Source organism: Camelina sativa, chromosome 8 (genome assembly GCF_030686135.1).
Source record: "Camelina sativa cultivar CO46 ecotype springtype chromosome 8, ASM3068613v1".
Taxonomy (NCBI): Eukaryota; Viridiplantae; Streptophyta; class Magnoliopsida; order Brassicales; family Brassicaceae; genus Camelina; species Camelina sativa.
Genome location: NC_141887.1, coordinates 26434570 through 26452978, shown reverse-complemented (window position 1 = coordinate 26452978; position 18409 = coordinate 26434570). Strand labels below are relative to the sequence as shown.

The 18409-nt window shown below is 37.6% G+C and overlaps 4 protein-coding genes and 2 pseudogenes across 16 annotated transcripts; 2 read left to right on the top strand and 4 right to left on the bottom strand.

Annotated features, from left to right (window-relative positions):
- Positions 1 to 1196: 1196 nt before the first annotated feature.
- On the top strand, positions 1197 to 7535 carry LOC104708249 (katanin p80 WD40 repeat-containing subunit B1 homolog KTN80.3). 11 transcript variants are annotated; one of them, XM_010424795.3, is made up of 19 exons: positions 1197 to 1571; positions 1659 to 1775; positions 2030 to 2160; positions 2330 to 2447; positions 2569 to 2795; positions 3234 to 3336; positions 3643 to 3713; positions 3798 to 3872; positions 4017 to 4160; positions 4256 to 4598; positions 4702 to 5229; positions 5551 to 5610; positions 5691 to 5812; positions 6044 to 6169; positions 6301 to 6375; positions 6477 to 6589; positions 6693 to 6809; positions 6899 to 6967; positions 7081 to 7535. In XM_010424795.3, exons 2-19 carry the CDS (start codon positions 1748 to 1750, stop codon positions 7145 to 7147), a joined length of 2517 nt encoding a protein of 838 aa, XP_010423097.2. In that variant the 5' UTR covers positions 1197 to 1571; positions 1659 to 1747; the 3' UTR covers positions 7148 to 7535. The 11 variants fall into 11 exon arrangements, 8 of the variants coding, with proteins under 8 accessions (XP_010423097.2, XP_010423095.2, XP_087318993.1 ...); XR_015564379.1 differs by having other exon boundaries at positions 1215 to 1571; positions 4702 to 5195; XR_015564381.1 differs by having other exon boundaries at positions 1215 to 1571; positions 4702 to 5195; positions 6041 to 6169.
- LOC104708250 (uncharacterized) lies at positions 7353 to 9320 on the bottom strand. The gene is made up of 8 exons (XM_010424796.3): positions 8908 to 9320; positions 8721 to 8808; positions 8499 to 8584; positions 8275 to 8353; positions 8117 to 8176; positions 7840 to 7961; positions 7684 to 7755; positions 7353 to 7583 (listed from the first exon to the last, which is right to left on the bottom strand). The coding sequence occupies exons 1-8, from the start codon at positions 9204 to 9206 to the stop codon at positions 7481 to 7483; spliced, it is 909 nt and encodes a 302-aa protein (XP_010423098.1). The 5' UTR covers positions 9207 to 9320; the 3' UTR covers positions 7353 to 7480.
- Positions 9321 to 10215: 895 nt separating this feature from the next.
- LOC104708248 (ferredoxin-thioredoxin reductase subunit A2, chloroplastic) lies at positions 10216 to 11009 on the bottom strand. Its single transcript, XM_010424792.3, has one exon. The coding sequence runs from the start codon at positions 10916 to 10918 to the stop codon at positions 10364 to 10366; it is 555 nt and encodes a 184-aa protein (XP_010423094.1). The 5' UTR covers positions 10919 to 11009; the 3' UTR covers positions 10216 to 10363.
- A 357-nt stretch (positions 11010 to 11366) lies between these two features.
- Positions 11367 to 13281, bottom strand: LOC104709879 (lipoyl synthase, chloroplastic-like; annotated as a pseudogene). The gene is made up of 7 exons (XR_015563690.1): positions 13240 to 13281; positions 12852 to 13015; positions 12614 to 12704; positions 12268 to 12425; positions 11846 to 12022; positions 11610 to 11720; positions 11367 to 11489 (listed from the first exon to the last, which is right to left on the bottom strand). The product of XR_015563690.1 is annotated as a lipoyl synthase, chloroplastic-like (transcript).
- Positions 13282 to 13697: 416 nt separating this feature from the next.
- LOC104709878 (KRR1 small subunit processome component homolog) lies at positions 13698 to 15197 on the top strand (annotated as a pseudogene). The gene is made up of 7 exons (XR_015564388.1): positions 13698 to 14013; positions 14111 to 14221; positions 14323 to 14392; positions 14561 to 14617; positions 14743 to 14781; positions 14877 to 14981; positions 15123 to 15197. The product of XR_015564388.1 is annotated as a KRR1 small subunit processome component homolog (transcript).
- A 602-nt stretch (positions 15198 to 15799) lies between these two features.
- LOC104709877 (lipoyl synthase, chloroplastic) lies at positions 15800 to 18317 on the bottom strand. Its single transcript, XM_087462884.1, has 7 exons — positions 17801 to 18317; positions 17510 to 17673; positions 17150 to 17240; positions 16801 to 16958; positions 16385 to 16556; positions 16162 to 16272; positions 15800 to 16052 (listed from the first exon to the last, which is right to left on the bottom strand). Exons 1-7 carry the CDS (start codon positions 18212 to 18214, stop codon positions 15975 to 15977), a joined length of 1188 nt encoding a protein of 395 aa, XP_087319010.1. The 5' UTR covers positions 18215 to 18317; the 3' UTR covers positions 15800 to 15974.
- Between the last annotated feature and the right edge of the window lie 92 nt (positions 18318 to 18409).

Sequence of the window (18409 nt, the reverse complement as noted above, 5' to 3'; positions counted from 1 at the left end):
GCCAAAACCCATTTGAACACTGAATATGTGAAAAGCATAAACGTCATCAGTAGAACCGAAACAAATGCCTTAATTAACTGCAAGATCGATCCCTTTCACGGAATTAGACAATAATATGTATATAAGTTCAAAAATTACAACCGACTACATTACTTAATTCGAACTTCAATCAATTAAGAATAGGACCTAGCTAGGGACGATCATAAAGTAATAGTGATCCATAAAACCACTCCATCTTCTTTGAATCTTTTATTGTGATTATCTTCGTAGTCAAGTACTTCTTTCTCCTCATCAGACGTGTGTCATCAAGTTCTTTATTTGCAGATTTTGTCCTAAACTAAGACACAAATATCCAATTATCACCTACTAAAAGCCAAGAAAACATTTTCTCGTATGTGTTGACTCCGATTGTTAATGTACCAAATGCGATTGACAAAAGCAAACCGATTAAGTAACCAAAATAAACCGGTTATCGTTATTAAGTGGACTTAAAGCACACCGACAGGAAATGACAAATACGATTACTTAAGGAGTAGTAGTAGTTTGATAAACTGTATTTTGCTTAATTACGATAAAAAGTATGCTGTAAGTAACTTAAAATAAAATATCAACCGAATCAAATAAATATGACGAACGCCAATACTTTAAAACTCTATAATAATCAGTATCAGACAAAAATATTACCTCCTTTATTTTTTGAACAGACAAAAAAGAACAAAAAAATTCACTTAAAGATAAAATATACTGTGTGTGACATTAGAAAAAGGGAAAAAAATTATCATATTTAAATGATATTTTATCAGAATTTTTTTTTGTATTAAAGTAAAAGAAGAACACTTTTACTAAGATGTTTAATCCAGATTTTTTTGTTCTGTATATAGTTTCAGATATAAAATAGAAAGTCCTGATATAACTCAGTTTGGTATGCTTTTTAAGCTTGTTTAATCAAATACTATAGTTATATAACATTTTTTTTTTTTTTTTTGTCAGGAATCAACTTGTAACTTGTAAGTTTGTTTGGTCTCTTTGAACAGGTATTACTTTACCAAACAAGTAAAACAAATAGCCTTATGTGATATTTTTTTTGTCAGGTAAATAAAATTACAGAAAGTAGAGTAAATCGATTTTGTAAAATTGAGAAAATGTTACCTAACGACGTTGTCAAGAAATTGATTATGGAATTTGAAAAAAAAAATGATTATGGAATTTGAATAGAGAGAAGAGGTAAATAATAAAAATAGAATTAAAGCAGCTTCCTCTCTCTCTCTCTGCTACCTTGTGTGATTTGTCTGTGTGTCATTCACATTTCTCACACTCTCTCTCTCTTCTCTCTTCGCCATTAGAGGAGAAAACACATTATGAAAGATATGTAAAAGAAGAGTTAACTCATTCAACAACTCCATTTGTTTTTTTTTTTAGTCTTCATCGTAAAGGGAACAACAACAGTACGACGTTTACTGCAAGATACTGTTCCTCAATCTGCATTCTTTTCCAATCAATTTTGGGTTCGGAGCTGAGAGATTTTGCTTTCTGGGTTTTTGTTGGAGATCAATTAAGCTTAAAATTTACTGGTATGCTATAATAGTTTCTTCATCACTCATCTCTTTTCTATTGGATTTTTTTTGTTGTTGTTGTTGTTACTGATCTTCTATTCCCAGATTTCAGATTGCCGAAGCGGAGATCTTAAGCTGCTTTGAGCTAATTTAAATATTTGAATGTTGGCCGATGTAAGGGTTTCGTTTCCGCCATGAACACCAAGCGCGCCTACAAGCTCCGTATCCTTTTCTTGTTTATTTCAAATTTTCTCTGATTTCGTCTTTTTAGGGTTTGTCTGTGGGAATCATTGATTTAACTTTAGTGTCGCTTTTAGCTATGGTTCACGAGATCTGTATGCACTTCTTAGCTTTTCTTTTGAGCTTTATGACTGTTGGGGGTATCTGTGTGCTTCCAAATTTAAAGACTTTTTTAGTCAATTTTTTGTTAGTTTTGCTTAGCCCTTAACTTATGTGATACATTTGGTATTCCACAGAGGAATTTGTGGCACATTCTGCTGCTGTTAATTGTCTTAAGATTGGGAGGAAGTCCTCCAGGGTTCTTGTAACTGGTGGGGAAGATCACAAGGTCAATCTTTGGGCTATTGGTAAGCCCAACGCCATTCTGGTCAGTCTCTCATTTCTCCCTCCATTGCTTTCTTTTTCGGACTGCCTCCGGTAGATTATGAGTTAGTTAGTTTTAGGGGGAATGCGACACACTTTAGATATAATGTAGTTGAGCGGGTTTGAATATTGTCTGTCTGACCTGTCTACTTGTGGGTTTTTTTTGTGGTCAGAGCTTGTATGGGCATTCGAGTGGGATTGATTCAGTAACGTTTGATGCTTCGGAAGGCTTAGTAGCAGCAGGAGCTGCTAGTGGTACAATTAAACTTTGGGATCTCCAGGAGGCAAAGGGTAAGTTTAGTAGTTCTATGTTCATCTTAATTTACTCTTCTCATCCTCTGTTTAGTCAGCCACACCCACCTCTTATATTTACTAGATATGTAATTTTTTTTTGCATCTTATCTATGAGTAGTTGTCAGAACTCTCACTGGTCACAGGTCGAATTGCATAGCCGTGAATTTTCACCCTTTTGGCGAGTTTTTTGCTTCTGGGTCTCTGGACACAAATCTTAAGATATGGGATATAAGGAAGAAGGGATGCATCCATACTTACAAGGGTCACACTCGAGGGATCAACGTACTCAGATTCACTCCAGATGGTCGTTGGATTGTTTCTGGAGGAGAAGATAATGTTGTCAAGGTTTGTAGCTGTCTTTTTCCTTTCTTGGGGAGGACAACTGGGGAGTCAATTTGATAGAATTCAGAATCTTTATTTTCTGAGGATACTTTGAAGAACAATACCGCATTTTGTTTAATAGGCATAGACTGGTACTAAGAGATGAGAACATGCGATTATTTGATGTCATCTCTCCGCGGCTGAACATGCTATTATATAGGGGAAAACTTTTGCTTAGAGCTAACATACTACCTGCTCAACTTGGATACTTAGATTATCTGACTTTCCTATCTCTTTTCTTGGAAACTTAGATTATCTGCTCTCTTTTTAGACTATCGCTTTGTCTCATCTCAGAGTTTGTACTGCTAGTGCTTACTATACTTTTTATCCCGAAAGTAAGTTACCTGCAATTTTTGCTTTCTCTCTTAACGTTGGATCTGATATGTGGGTTGCTTTCATCAGGTGTGGGATTTGACTGCTGGAAAAATTTTGCACGAGTTTAAGAGTCATGAAGGGCAAATTCAGAGTCTAGATTTTCATCCCCATGAATTTCTGCTAGCAACAGGTCTGTATCACACTTACTTAACTTCATAACGTTGAAGCTCTTAGATTTTCGGGTGACATAGATTTATCACACAATGATATGAACCTGATTTATTCTTAAAGCTAGATGTGCTATGAGCAAGATAAAATGTATAACTAACCCCAACATCATTAGACCACTTTGCATCATCGACTCTTAGTAACTCACATATTTACAACTTTCTCATATGTTTAGCGTTCGGCTATTTCTTTTTATGGCATCCTTTACCTTACTTCAGTATTCATAGAATCTATGTTTTTTTTTTCTTTCTTTTGCCTATGGTAATAGGTTCAGCTGATAAGACTGTAAAATTCTGGGACCTTGAAACATTCGAGCTTATTGGTTCTGGTGGAACTGAGGTATCATGTGTTGTCTGTACTACTCCTAGGTATGTGCTGAGTCTAATTCGAGTATTCGATCTTTCTAATATTCTCATTTTTTAGACTACTGGGGTCCGATGCCTGACCTTCAATCCGGACGGAAAGAGTGTGCTTTGTGGATTGCAAGAAAGTCTCAAAGTAAGTTCTTCCGGATGTGTTAGTTAGAAATATATGAACTTAACAAATCTCTCTTTCAAGGATATAACACTTATATATCACTGCTTTTAATCTTATTATACATGTTTGCTGTCCTTTCTTCACTAACTTCCATGCAAATTGTAGATTTTCTCTTGGGAGCCAATAAGATGTCATGATGGAGTGGATGTTGGATGGTCAAACTTGTCGGATATGAATGTTCACGAGGGAAAGCTTCTTGGTTGCTCATACAATCAAAATTGTGTAGGCGTGTGGGTTGTGGACCTCTCGGTATCTCTCTCTCCCTGCATGCTTTGTTATAGTTTTGCCTGTTCCGTAGTTGTTATCTCTAAGCTCTCCATCCAATTTTTTAATGACATTCTCAGCGCACTGAGCCTATGAGTGGAGGCGCCAATCAGTCAAATTCCCATCCAGAGAAAACATCAGGCTCAGGCAGAGATCAAGCAGGTCTGAGCGATAACAGCTCAAAGGTTATTCTCGGAAAGTTGCCTGGTTCCCAGAAAGTGGATCCTTTATTGAAGGAAACAAAGTCTCTTGGAAAATTATCTGTTTCTCAAAACTCGGATTCTTTGCCAAAAGAAACAAAGTCTACCGGAAGGTCATCAGTATCTCAAAGTTCAGATCCTTTGGTAAAGGAACCAAAGCCTCACGGAAAGTTGTCAGTTACTCATAGCGCAGACGCAGTAAAAGAGTCAAGAACCTTGTCATGTAAGTTTTACTTAATTCTCTATTTTCTTTCTCTTTTCGCTCTTTGCTATAATGTTACGGCTTATTATTATTGCATTTTTGGTTTGTCTGCTATTTGTTGAAGCCACAGGAGGTATATCAGACTCTCCTAGTCCTCGCAGGGTTACTTTGACCAATGATCCGAAAATTGCTTCTGGTGTTTCTACAGTTGTCCCTACTGCTGCAGCTTCAAAGAGGAATTTTGGAAAAGCTAACCCAAAGGCGAATCCTCCAGTAGTCAATAAAGAAGATTATTTTCAAGTTATTGTCCCCAGAACAGACCCAATAATTGAGCAGGCATCTGTATCCAGAGCAGAACTTGACATAATTGGAAGAACTATGCCATATTCACTGCAGTCAAAGGCTGCTGATTCTCGAAGGCTGTTGAGCAGCAGAAATGAGCCAGATCGACCAACCAGTTCGCTTCTTGAAAGGTCGCAGTCTCAGCCTATAGAACCAAACACTTTACAAGATGCAAATACATATCCTAGTGACGAAGGTGGCACATGGGATACAGCTGGGAGAACAACTAAAGATAACAGATACAGGGGATATGGAAGGTTTAGTTCAAGATCATTGGTGAGATCACCTCCGAGCAATTACGACCAAAGTTGTATGTTTAAACGCCTTTCCCGTCTTCCTTTTGTTTTAGAGTATATATGAATGACATTTGATATTGCTCAACTATCTTGGCATCTTAATTACGGAGAACACTTTTATGAGTTTATGAAGGACTTGGGTTTATATATATGAGTTCCTAGGAATCAGTCTTTAGGTATATATGTTGTTTTTGAGTACATTGTTTTAGTAACATAACTTCTTATTTAGTTGGTCCTAGGAATCAGTGTTTTTTAGTACGTCTATATTATACATACGTATGTTGAGTTTTCTGGATCCTGTGCTCAGTTCTAAGCTAACTAACTCTTTATTTCAGCTGACTTGAGTAGCTATAATGCAAATAGAGATTCAAGTCCTACTGAAAGTCGAAAAGGAGGTAACTCTTTCTGAACATTTTTTTTTTCCCCTTTTAATGTGCGTATGAAAAAATTCTCATTATCTGCCTTGACATACTAGGAAGACTGCACTCCCTCGTTCTAAATAGGGAAAGAAGAGGAAGATTTTCAAACTTTGAGGGTCCTGTTTCGAGTTCTTCTGGAGGAAATATGACTGCACCAAACATTCGCTCTCCCAATATGGTAATGACATTAAAGTTTTGTTTTTTATTTGGGATCTCGAGGCTATGAAACATGGACTGTAGAAGGGCAAAAGAAAGAGCGATGAGTAATTAGTCAGATGTCAGATCCTTTTTTATAAACTTTTAACTGATCCTACATCTTCAGCGTTTTAGTAGACATGAAAATTCCCAGTTACCAGTCTTCAACATCTCATATAGTCATGCTTACGCTGTGTTCCTAAATCTCAAGCAGAGAGGAAATCATGTGCCAGTTGATCAAGGAATCACTTCTGTTAGCGAAGAAGATATAGCTGCAGACATAATGGGGCAACACGATCAATTTGTCAGCTCTATGCAGTCTCGCTTGGCTAAGTTACAGGTAATACCAAGAAAGCATAGACTATGATAATTTTTTTGGTCTGTTTTACTAATTAGAATGCTAGCAGTAAAATACTTCATATATTTCCATAAACATTGTTAATCTACTAAATAGCTTCACCTAATTTGCAGGTAGTCCGTAGATATTGGGAAAGAAATGATATTAAAAACTCGATAAGTTCGATAGAGAAGATGGCTGATAATGCTGTAAGCAACTTCTGTTTGTTACCTATCAAATCAATGTATATAAAAAACACCACGTATATATTTCCCACTTACGCAAACTCTCATTATTTCATTTGGTACAGGTCATTGCGGATGTTCTACTTATAGTAAACGAGAGACCTGAAATTTTGACACTGGATACTTGTACCTCCCTTCTTCCCCTTTTGACAGCTCTTCTAGGGAGCAACGTGGACCGGTAAGCTATTCATTATGAAGAACATAATGACATGGTCATTTATCAAACTGTGAACCCGTAGTTGGTTTGTTTTTGTTTTCTAATAACCGTTTCCTGTCTTTAGTCATTTGAGTGTCTGCCTGGATTTGCTGCTTAAGCTGGTAAGAATGTATGGGTCACAAATTTACTCGTCGCTGTCGGCTCCATCATCTGTTGGTGTAGATATTGAGGCTGAGCAAAGGTTGGTTCGAGCTTCAATCTTACCCTTCATTGTAACTTTCGATTGCAATTTACTCTCTTATTTAAGTCAAATATGTTTTTGGTATTCAGGATGGAGCGGTACAGTTGTTGCTTTGTAGAACTCGAGAAAATCAAGGCTTGCCTTCCCTCTTTAGCAAGGTGAGTAATTTTCGTCTACTGGACAATGAAGAGTTAAATGGTTCTCTTCTCTCTCTCTTTTTTGTTAAGTCTATTATTACGTCTTATGTATCTCTTTATGGATGGATATGCAGAAGAGGAAATTTGGTGGCAAAGACTCTGCATGAACTCAACTTAACATTTCAAGAAGTTTCATCGTGATGACTCCTTACTTTTTGGATGTGGATTTGGTTCCAGTGTGGAGTTTAACAAAACTAAAGCTAATTCTACCAAACTAACCAAAATAGTCTATGGAAGACTAACTAATCCTCGCGTATTGCGTCAGGCCACACTGCTCAAGTCAGCAACCTTTGCTTTGCGGGAGCAAGATCTCCACGGTTACTGTCTCAGTTTCAAGCTAACTCGGTGTGTAAAGAGCCATTTCGGCTGTTGTATTGATCTTCTAGGTTATCATATCTTCCACAATGTTTAGCTATTGTTCTTAAGAGCACAAAAGAGAAGCCTATATTTAACAAAACTGGTTTTCTAGAAGATTCAGATCTTGAAATACTTGTAGCCAAAATCGGGATTTGTCATTCCCTCTTCCCAATCTCCGAGTCGTTTACCACCAAATACTACTTGTTGAATGCCCAAGTACCTGAAATTTCATATTAACAAAGATTAAAGTTTTCTGCAACAAATAAGGTATCAATCAAAGAGGATATAAGGAAACAAACAAGTTCTCTTGTGTTACTTACTCTGAACTCATAACTGTCAAACAGTTGAGAAGCACATCAAGCGCGAAGATATCGGAAGTACCAAGATCAACCCTACAACAAACATTGCAAGTAAAGTTCAGACTAATTACGAAATGGGTTGCATTATGAAAGGATAATGTCAGAACAGTTGATTACCACACACGACCCCAGTTGTCTTGAAATTCGACATCGCTGATGTCATGAAACGATGAAGGCATCACTTTGAAGCCCTTCTCTCCGTCGTAGAGAGGATCATATTCTAGAGATGAGTTTGCTAGCTGTAATCATAGTTCATGTTATATCATTAAGACGAGAGTGAAGATGACCATGGAAAGGGGAAGAAAAACATGATTAACAACTGAAATGGATGATGGTGTGATTGATAACAGGTTAAGGATCAGTAGCAAAAATATAGAGCAGATAATGAACAAACCTGTAAGTTAGATGTATTGAAAGCGCCCAATCTCCCCATAACATACCATGCCTGTATAACCTGTTAACAAAAGAAAAAAAAAGGAAGAAGCATTGAGCCATCACAGCAAGACTCGACGTTTTGCAATCAATAGCAAAAAAAGAAGATCAATTTCTTACACTTCCAATAAGATCAACATCTCGATCTGAAGGCGTTCCATAGAGCTCAAACCATATGAAGGAATCAACAGGATTGAAACTGCAGTCATCAAAATAAGAATACTGGTCAAATAAATGGAATGGGATTCTGAAGTAGTCTTATATACTCTTATGTTGAGGAACGAATGCAGCAGAAACAAAAGGGAAGCATAATACAATATAGATGTTAAAAAAAAGTTGCTCACTCTCTGAAGTTAACCTTGAAAGAAAGCACAGAACCAGTCTTCTGCTTCTGGAAATCTTTTCCCTTCTTCCTAACCCTTTCTTCAACCTGAATAGATTTAGTAAACACAAACATGTCGAACATCACAATGGATAGAAACAAACAACACATAGAAATGTCTCAGGTCATATGCCAAATCTTCATTAGCAAAGACACTATAACAGAGAAGTAAACTCAAATTTACCTTCTTTCTCATGAGCTCAGGGTTTCCAATGCTATCACCAAGAACAGCTCGAAGCTCTTCATCATCTTTACACGCACTTTCCAGTACCCTGCATTTATAAATTCCACCAATTCAGTAAAACGTTTCACGAATTTCTCGTGATTTAGGCAAAAACACAAACACTTGGAGTGCAAAAAGAAAGAAGTACTTTGCCCAAGATGGGTAATCGTGAAGACGATCGTAGTCGCGTTTTCTCTTCTCTTCTCTAACCTTGAGTAATCTCCTTCCTCTCGCCGACGTCCCCGACCCTTTCTTCGCCGCCGACACTCCGCCGTCACTGTCACCGGTGTGGTTGTCGGAATTAGCGGAAACAGCGACGAGAGTGGGGAGATTACGTTTGAGGGGAGAGAATGGTTGTGTTTGAGTGATAAAGAAGGGATAGAAAGCGAAATTGAGATTCATGGTTGTGCATGAAGACGACAACGATAAGAGATTATTTTCGTACATTTTCTTGTTCGATCTATTCGCGTTTTCGGTTTCAGTAACTAATCAAGCTCGAGTTTGTGTTTCCTGCGTTCTTCTTGTTTATTTTGCTCTTTCACATTTTCATCGGTTTACAACATTTTCAAACTCGGTTCAATCCGGTTAAGACTAACTTATCCAGCAGAACAGAAAAGTCAAACCAGTAGAATCATATAACCCGTGAACGACGGTGACCAGACTCCAGAGAGAGAATGAGAACCCAAATCGAATGTAACTCTGGCAAACAACTTGGTCTATATGAATAGCAAACCGGAATACCATAACGGAACTGAAAACTAGGTTGGAACAACACCCCTCATAGTCCTAGGCTCATAGCTTAGCACATTGGACACAAGACCTGACTTCTTGCTGGTTCTTATGATCACCTATCCACCTCTCTCGCTAATTGACTGCGGTTTATACCTACACCTTCGACTACTTCTGTAGTCATGGCTGCAACAAAAGGTTGCAGCAAACGAACCACCACATTGACCTTAAAAGACTCAAATTTGCCCAAAAAAAGACCTTGAACACTCACAGGAACCGATTCTTTAACACTCATGCAATTTGAGAAGAATCAGTATGGCTACTAATTTAAAGACTCTCCTACAAAGATCTCAAATGCTATAGACCACTGCAATGTAATTCATCCAAACAAGTACCTAGAAAACACATCTGATGTCATTCCTTTTTAGTTCCTGATCCTAAACTACAAACAAAGATTTCTGTATAAGAATCAACCGTTAACACTCACAGAGTTACAGAAACCAGTTTCTTAAAAATCTTCATACCAACTACAATGGACTTCATAACCCCACAACGAATTATAGACTTTGAGGATAAGATAAATTCAAATGTTGATCTGAAGAGAACCCCATCAAACACAAATACAGTTTTAGCAGACTTCCAAGCTTTGTCAATGGATCAAGAAACAGCTTTTTTTTTGTTTATTTCTCCAACATAAGAAGCAGCAAAGCAATAGAGGATTCAAGAATGGGTGAAATGTTATGTATATAATAAGCTAAATTGTATACAAAAGGGTACATACAAACAAACCCATTCCATTCACAAAAGATTTTTCTCAAGTCTAATTAACATCAGAAAGAGAAGAAGAAAGCTTTTGCCTTTTGGTTTGAATTCAATCACGGATCAATTAACTCGAACTCGTCTTCCTTAAGATGCGTGAAGAACTTAACAGGGCCACGACCTTCGATCTCTTTCACAAACTGTACCTTAAACGGCAGATTAGCTGAGATTCGCTTTCCTTTCCAAAGAACGACGTAATCTTTGATAAAACCTTCCATCCCCATCAATTCAACCTCCGGAACACGAACCACATGGTAAACTTTCAATGGCGCCGTAACCCTAACCCTAGCCCCAATCTTCGCCTTGGCCTTCTCATCTTCCTCCTTCTCCAGTGACGTCGTAGGTGACGAGAGATCAGCGTCCGCGTCTACGGAAGCCGCCGATTTCACTGCAGTATCGCAACGAATCTTCGTCGATTTCCGCGAGATTGAGAAGGCGCATTTGCTTCGACCGCAGGAAGTGGATAATGAGGTAGGTATCAAGATAGACGAAGATGAAGAAGAATTGATCGCTTTGCGTCCGTAAACAGATGCAGCAGAGAGACAATCTTGAGATGACGGAGGACGAACGGCGGCGATAATCGCCGGTGACAGAGCGTAACCACTAGTCATCTGCGCCGGGAAAGAAAAAAAATCTTAAAAGAAAGTAAGAGTAAAACCAAAAAAGATTAATTGTTTTAGCGCCTCATCTATTTATATAAGATGCTTATTTTAATTAAGGTGATTACTAATTTTTGCTAATTGTTTGCTTTTCGGATTATTTTTGGATAATAAAGGTGACGCGTGTCAGACTTAAGACAATGTAAAGGATGAGGAACTTGTGGCTTCAGTTAAAGAATCCAACTGTAAATATCTTTGAGACAATCTCCAGATATTATTATTGGCACCATTTTTTTTTTGGTAAAAGTTATTGGCACCATTTTTATAAAACACAAAAAACTATATATTAATATTTATATATATCCACAATGGTATTCGGATAAGTTACCAAAATGAATGAAGTCAACTGAAAGACAAAAAAAGAGAGAGATAGGAGTAAAAAGGCTTTGTGTTGAGTAAGCCCCACAGGTTGCACTTGTGGCATTTTTGATCTCCATTGTTGCTATTACGACAAGGATTTAGAGTAGCTTTCTTTCACCATTGTCTTAACATATAGCTCTCCTGCTCTGTATGAAGATCTTACCTGCAAAGAAGTATATATAACCATTAACCAAATTAACATAAGCACATTTCTGGTTCTTCTATGTTCTCAGTTATTTTTGATATGAAGAGATTGAGAGCAAGAGATAGTTCGTGGCTTTACCAGTGGACCACTTGCAACATAGCGGAATCCTATTGATTCTCCGTATGTTTTCCAGAAATCAAACTTTTCAGGTGTGACATACTCTTTCACAGTCAGATGCAATGGAGTAGGCTGCATTGTAGAACAAAAGAAAGGTCCTTTTAATCATTGATGTTCTTTGGAAACTGAGATCTTTCTGTGTTGGAGATTGGAAACATGCGAATGATAGTCTAAGATATGTTAAGTAATGATTTTACCTGTAAATACTGGCCAAGTGTTAGAATGTCAACATCTATTGCTCTTAAATCAGCCATTGCTTCCTTCAACTCTTCAATTCGTCTGTTTCTCCCAGACCAAGCATTATGGATGTCTTTGTGATCATTCCAGGTTTGCTGATCTTTGCATGTTTCAAAACCGACATGCTCTGCTCATATCTGCATTCGCCACATACGATCCACATTTAAAAAAATATATCTATAAAAAAAGAGATTCACTACAACTAGAGATGCATAAAACTATCTATGTCTCGCTTTAACCGATTGAGGAGATAATTGACTATGTATAATAAGTGACAAAGTTGATTACCCATAACAGAGGATCAATTCAATGCTCAGCCGATCTATGCCATAACCAAATTCAGAACAAACAGAAAGATGAAGAACAAGAAAACAACACTCACCCAGCCCTAGGATCTCTTACAAGTCGCTGAAGCCTTTTCACAGTCTCAACATTGTGAGCAAAAACATCCAGTCCCGAGTGCACAAGAGTATCGACGGCCTCCAAGTCCCCGCGGAAATCAGAAGTTAAGCATTCTATCATAATATCCGGCTTATGTCTCTACAAAGATGAGATATACATTTTAATTTTCCAATTTTGAAACCAAATTCGTGTTAGCACAAAAAAAAGTATTCTTACGAGATGACAGCGGTCTTATCCTGTAAACTTGAACTGACAACTATGAGCATATTGAATCTTTAACTACTTAGATTTCAATAACACATTGCATAGAAAGTTAGACTAATAACCTTCATAGCTTTGACAGTCTGCGCAAAATGTCCACTTCCACCATCAGGTATATCGTCACGGTCTACACTAGTGATAACTATGTAGTCTACACTGCAACAAACGAAAATCCAAGAGCGCATATCATACTAAACCAATCATATATCAAAAACGATGCATAAGTGACTGTTGAGACTGCAATGACACCATTTTAGATATAAGCAGATTACTCAGACTAGGAATCAAATAAAAGTCACATACCCCCAACTGGCTATGGCTTTGGCAGTGTTCTCTGGTTCCATTGGGTCAGGAGGAGACGGATTTCTACTGGTTTTAACAGCACAAAATCTACAGCCACGAGTACAAGTATCACCAAGAACCATGATGGTTGCAGTTGCTACACCATCACCACCTCCATTCCAACACTGCACATCATCAAAAGCTAAAATTAAGCATCTTTAAATATCTTGATTGGATTAGCAAGTAGGGTACTCATCAGTGACCTCTATAAACCAAACTTACAGTTTCTCATACCCACAGTTCCATAAAATTGATACATATCAACAATGGTGGAGATAAAGAAAATGCTAAATGTTTAAATGTCTAAATGCTTGTTAGTCTCTTGTTATTGATTGCTAACTACACTAACCACAACTTGTAGTTTCACATTTAAATCCTCAACACAGACCATTCCACTTTCACACTTAGATCCTACTGGGGTTTTAAGTGAGGATTTGATATCTTTTGGTAATGAGAGTCAGATTTGATATCTTTTTGTAACGAGAGTCAGCTTTCTCCGCAAAATCTTTTTCGTTGTTTTATGGTGGCATGGAAGTTGGGGGTGGTGCTATGGTACCATTGGAGGACAAACCTCAAATAACAATGGTAAGTGAAGTTTTATTTAGGTGTTTTGCTTGTAACACAAGTTCTGTTTTTTTTTTTGAATATAATGTAAGAAACTTGTTAAGAAACTTACCATTGGAGGGATAAATTTTACAAAAGTTTTCTTAAGCAAATTTGTATTTTTGGTAATTAAAGTATTCTAACAAACTTGCTAACAAACTTACCATTGGAGATGACCTAAGGAGAACATAAACCCCAATCATATCATATAATATAAAGCTTCGCCGCCGTCAAGAGAGGAGGAGGAAGTAACTGATTGTTTACAATGGCGAATGTGGAAGAGATTGAGCACGAGGAGGAGAATATTGAGAAAAGGGTGCCGAAGCCATGGGACGAAGACCCAAACATCGACCGTTGGGCTGTCGAGAAATTCGACCCGGCATGGAATCCCACCGGCATGCTCGCTTCTACCGACGTCTCCACACTCTTTCCTCAACACAGAGAGAAGTATCTTCAGGATTGCTGGCCTAGAATCGAATCCGCTCTCAAGGAATATGGTATCGCCTGCGAGCTCAACCTGGTGCGTCCCCTCCCCTTTACGTTTGTTTGGTTTAGTTGCTTTTTTTTTTTTTTTTTTTTTTTTTTTTTTCTGAAAATTATGTTGTTATAATTTGTAGGTTAAAGGTTCTATGACTATTGCAACGACGAGGGAGACAAGAGATCCGTACATTGTTCTCAAAGCTAGGGATTTGATTAAGCTTCTTTCCAGAAGTGTCCCTGCTCCTCGGGTATTATATATTACGTTTTAGGTTCGAACAAATTTATGCGAAGTCTGTTACTTTATGATATTTGTGGTTATGAATCTTCTTTTCACTTGGCATTATTACAGGCAATTAAGATTCTAGACGATGAGGTGCAATGTGATATCATCAAGATTGGTAACTTGGGTTCGGAATAAGGTACAATTCAGTCTTAGTCTCGGCGATTCTTACGATGGCCTAAGTTCAATTATAACACTCACCCCTGTGTTTGCATTTTTGATCCTTATCGATGTTGGTTAAATGTAATGTCAACATGTATATAGCATGCATAGTCAACGGGTCCTAATATAGACTTTATCTTTGCAGGAAAGATTTGTTAGAAGAAGGCAGCGACTTGTGGGTCCTAATTCCTCTACCTTGAAGGTTTGTCAACTGTCTGGTTCAAAGTCCTATATTTAACAGAGAGATGTTTAGTGATACTAGTCGTGTAATGCTTAAGAGGTTGTGCGAAACTGTTGTTGAGGCTTAATAATTTTGGGTTCTTGCAGGCGCTGGAAATATTAACCAGCTGTTACATTCTAGTTCAGGTAATCATGTGTTTCTTTTGCAAATGTCTTACTACAGTTGTACATTTTTCCTTCTTTAGATTTTTTCATATTTACTTGCTCCGTGGATTTAACAGGGAAGTACTGTAGCCGCAATGGGTCCATGGAAAGGTCTCAAACAAATCAGAAAGATTGTGGAAGACTGCATACAGAATAAAATGCGTCCTGTATACCATATAAAGGTTTGTATGGAAAATCTCTCACTTTTCTTTTGTTTGGTTCTATGTGCTTCACTTATACCACTCTCACGAGAAGTTGGTGTAGAAGCTTTTTCATTAGACCATGTCAAATGGATTCATATACTTCTAAACTTGGTTATGCAGGCACTCTTGATCAAAAAGGAACTGCTGAAGGATCCAGCTCTTGCAGAGCGTAACCACTAGTCATCTGCGCGGGGAAAAAGAAAAAAATCGCCGGTGACAGAGCGTAAACCAAAAAAGATTAATCGATTTAGCGCCTCATCTATTTATATAAGATGCTTAATTTAATTTAGGTGATTAATAAGAGCATTTGCATTGGTCCAGTCTCTCACCAATATAATATTAACTTTTTTGATGTAGAGAATTTTGAGAATTTCTTCCCAATTTTAAATTAGGGTTTTTCACTAAATTCCATTTTAGTATGTTCGTGTCTCTCTTTCTCTTTATTTCAGTGTGTGATTGACGAAAATGGTGAACGAGGATTGAAGATAACTGCAAAAGATAAGTATAGAAGAAACAATGCATGAATCGAAGGAGTTGTCGGTTGATCAAATTGATCAAAACATTTAACGGTTGACTAAGGCTGTTTGAGTTAATGTAGAAATTTACCATTTTTCTGAAAAACTACCGTAACCTAACTTTTGCTAATTATTTGCTTTCGGATTAGTTTTGGATAGTTAAGGTGACGCGTGTTAGACTTAAAGACAATGTAAGGGATGAGAGGTACTTGTGGCTTCAGATAAAGAATCCAACACAGTAAATATCTTTGAGACAATTTCCAGATATTATTATTGGCACCATTTTTATAAAACACAAAAACTATATATTAATATTTATATATATCCACAATGGTATTCGGATAAATTACCAAAATGAATGAAGTCAATTGAAAGACAAAAAAGAGAGATAGGAGTAACAGGCTTTGTGTTGAGTCCCAGGTTTCACTTGTGGCATTTATGATCTCCATTGTTGCTATTATGACAAGGATTTAGAGTAGCTTTCTTTGACCATTGTCTTCACATATAGCTCTCCTGCTCTATATGAAGATCTTACCTGCAAAGAAGTATATATAACCAAATTAATATAAGCACATTCCTGGTTCTTCAATGTTCTCAGATATTTTTGATAGAAAGAGATGGTAAGAGCTAGTTCGTGGCTTTACCAGTGGACCACTTGCAACATAGCGGAATCCTATTGATTCTCCGTATGTTTTCCAGAAATCAAACTTCTCAGGTGTGACATACTCTTTCACAGTCAGATGCAATGGAGTTGGCTGCATTGTATATCAAAAGAATGGTCAATTTGATGTTCTTTGGAAACTGAGATCTTTCTGTGTTGGAAACATGCGAATGATAGTCTGATATATGTTGAACTGATAATTTTACCTGTAAATACTGGCCAAGAGTTAGAATGTCAACATCTATTGCTCTTAAATCAGCCATTGCTTCCTTCAACTCTTCGTCTGTTTCTCCCAGACCAAGCATTATAGATGTCTTTGTGATCATTCCAGGTTTGCTGATCTTTGCATGTCTCAAAACCGACATGCTCTGCTCATATCTGCATTCGCCACATGTGATCCACATTTTTAAAAAAATACAAAAAAAAAGAGATTGACTACAACTGGAAATGCATAAAACTATCTATGTCTCGCTTTAACCGACTGAGGAGATAATTGACTATGTATAATTAGTGACAAAGTTGATTACCCATAACAGAGGATCAATTCAATGCTCACCCTATCTATGCCATAACCAAATTCAGAAACAAATAGAAAGATGAAGAACAAGAAAACAAAACTCACCCAGCCCTAGGATCTCTTACGAGTCGCTGAAGCCTTTTCACAGTCTCAACATTGTGAGCAAAAACATCCAATCCCGAGTGCACAAGAGTATCGACAGCCTCCAAGTCCCCACGGAAATCAGAAGTTAAGCATTCTATCATTATATCCGGCTTATGTCTCTACAAAGATGAGATATACATATTCATTTTCACATTCTGAAACCAAATTCGTGTTATGCACAAAGAAGTATTCTTACGAATACGGGATCAAGGGACAGAGCTCTTATCCTGTAAACTTGAACTGACAACTATGAGCATAGTTAATTCTTTCATTACTTATGATTTCAATAACATATTGCATAAAAAGTTACCTTCATAGCTTTGACAGTCTGCGCAAAATGTCCACTTCCACCATCACGTATATCGTCACGGTCTACACTGGTGATAACTATGTAGTCTACACTGCAACAAAGGAAAACCCAAGAGAGCATATCATATATTATAAACGATGCATAATTGACTGCTGAGATTGCATTAAGACCATTTTTTCTAATTTCATCCCCTCTTCATTTACTCTAACTTGGAGATCCAACTACAAAACGACAAGCAGTCTGATGCAACATTGCTTTTTTTCTTCTATCTTATTAACAGTTCTGAACCCAACCATTACAAAAGCTAAAGGAAGATATAAGCAGATTACTCAGACTAGGAATCAAATAAAAGTCACATACCCCCAACTGGCTATGGCCTTGGCAGTGTTCTCTGGTTCCATTGGGTCAGGAGGAGGAGGATTTCTACTGGTTTTAACAGCACAAAATCTACAACCACGAGTACAAGTATCACCAAGAACCATAATGGTTGCAGTTGCTACACCATCACCACCTCCATTCCAACACTACACATCATCATAAACCAAAATTAAGAACCTTTAAAGAAACAAAACCAAACTTACAATTTCTCATACCCACAATTCATAAAAACCGATACATATCAACAATGGTGGAGATAAAGAAAATGCAAACCTCGCCGATGTTAGGGCACTGTGCTTCCTCACAAACAGTGTTGAGATTGAGACGAGAAAGAGAATCTTTCACCTCCTGAAACCTCTCGCCTTGTGGAGCCTTTTGTCTCAACCAAGAAGGTTTCTTCACATTCGGATCTCTACCCGTGAATGGACCCATCTTCGGCATTCCTCCTGGGTAAGGCTCGCTTTTTTTCCCTTCTGACTCCATCAAACTCTTCTTCAACGAAGACGAACCTTCCATCTCCGACGACAGAGACACCGCATTGGTCCGCATCGGCGACGAGACATCCCCGGACTCGCATCGGATTCTGAAACCCAAATTCAAGAATTTACTTGAATGATGATGATGATGCTTCTGAGTCGAGATCGAAATTGAGAAAGTGGGTTTCGTGAATGAACAATGATGAATCATGATGATTCGTATGGGGAAAAAAATGGAGTTTAGGCTGATTTGAACAGAAGAAGAAGAGTGTAAAAGAAGAGAGACTCTGGTTTGGTTAGCAACTTTGGGAAATCCGCCAACGACTCCTGCAGGTAATTTGGTTCGGTTTATACCGGTTGTATTCGGTTAGAGATTTTAGATTTATTCGGTTAGTGGGTTTTAATT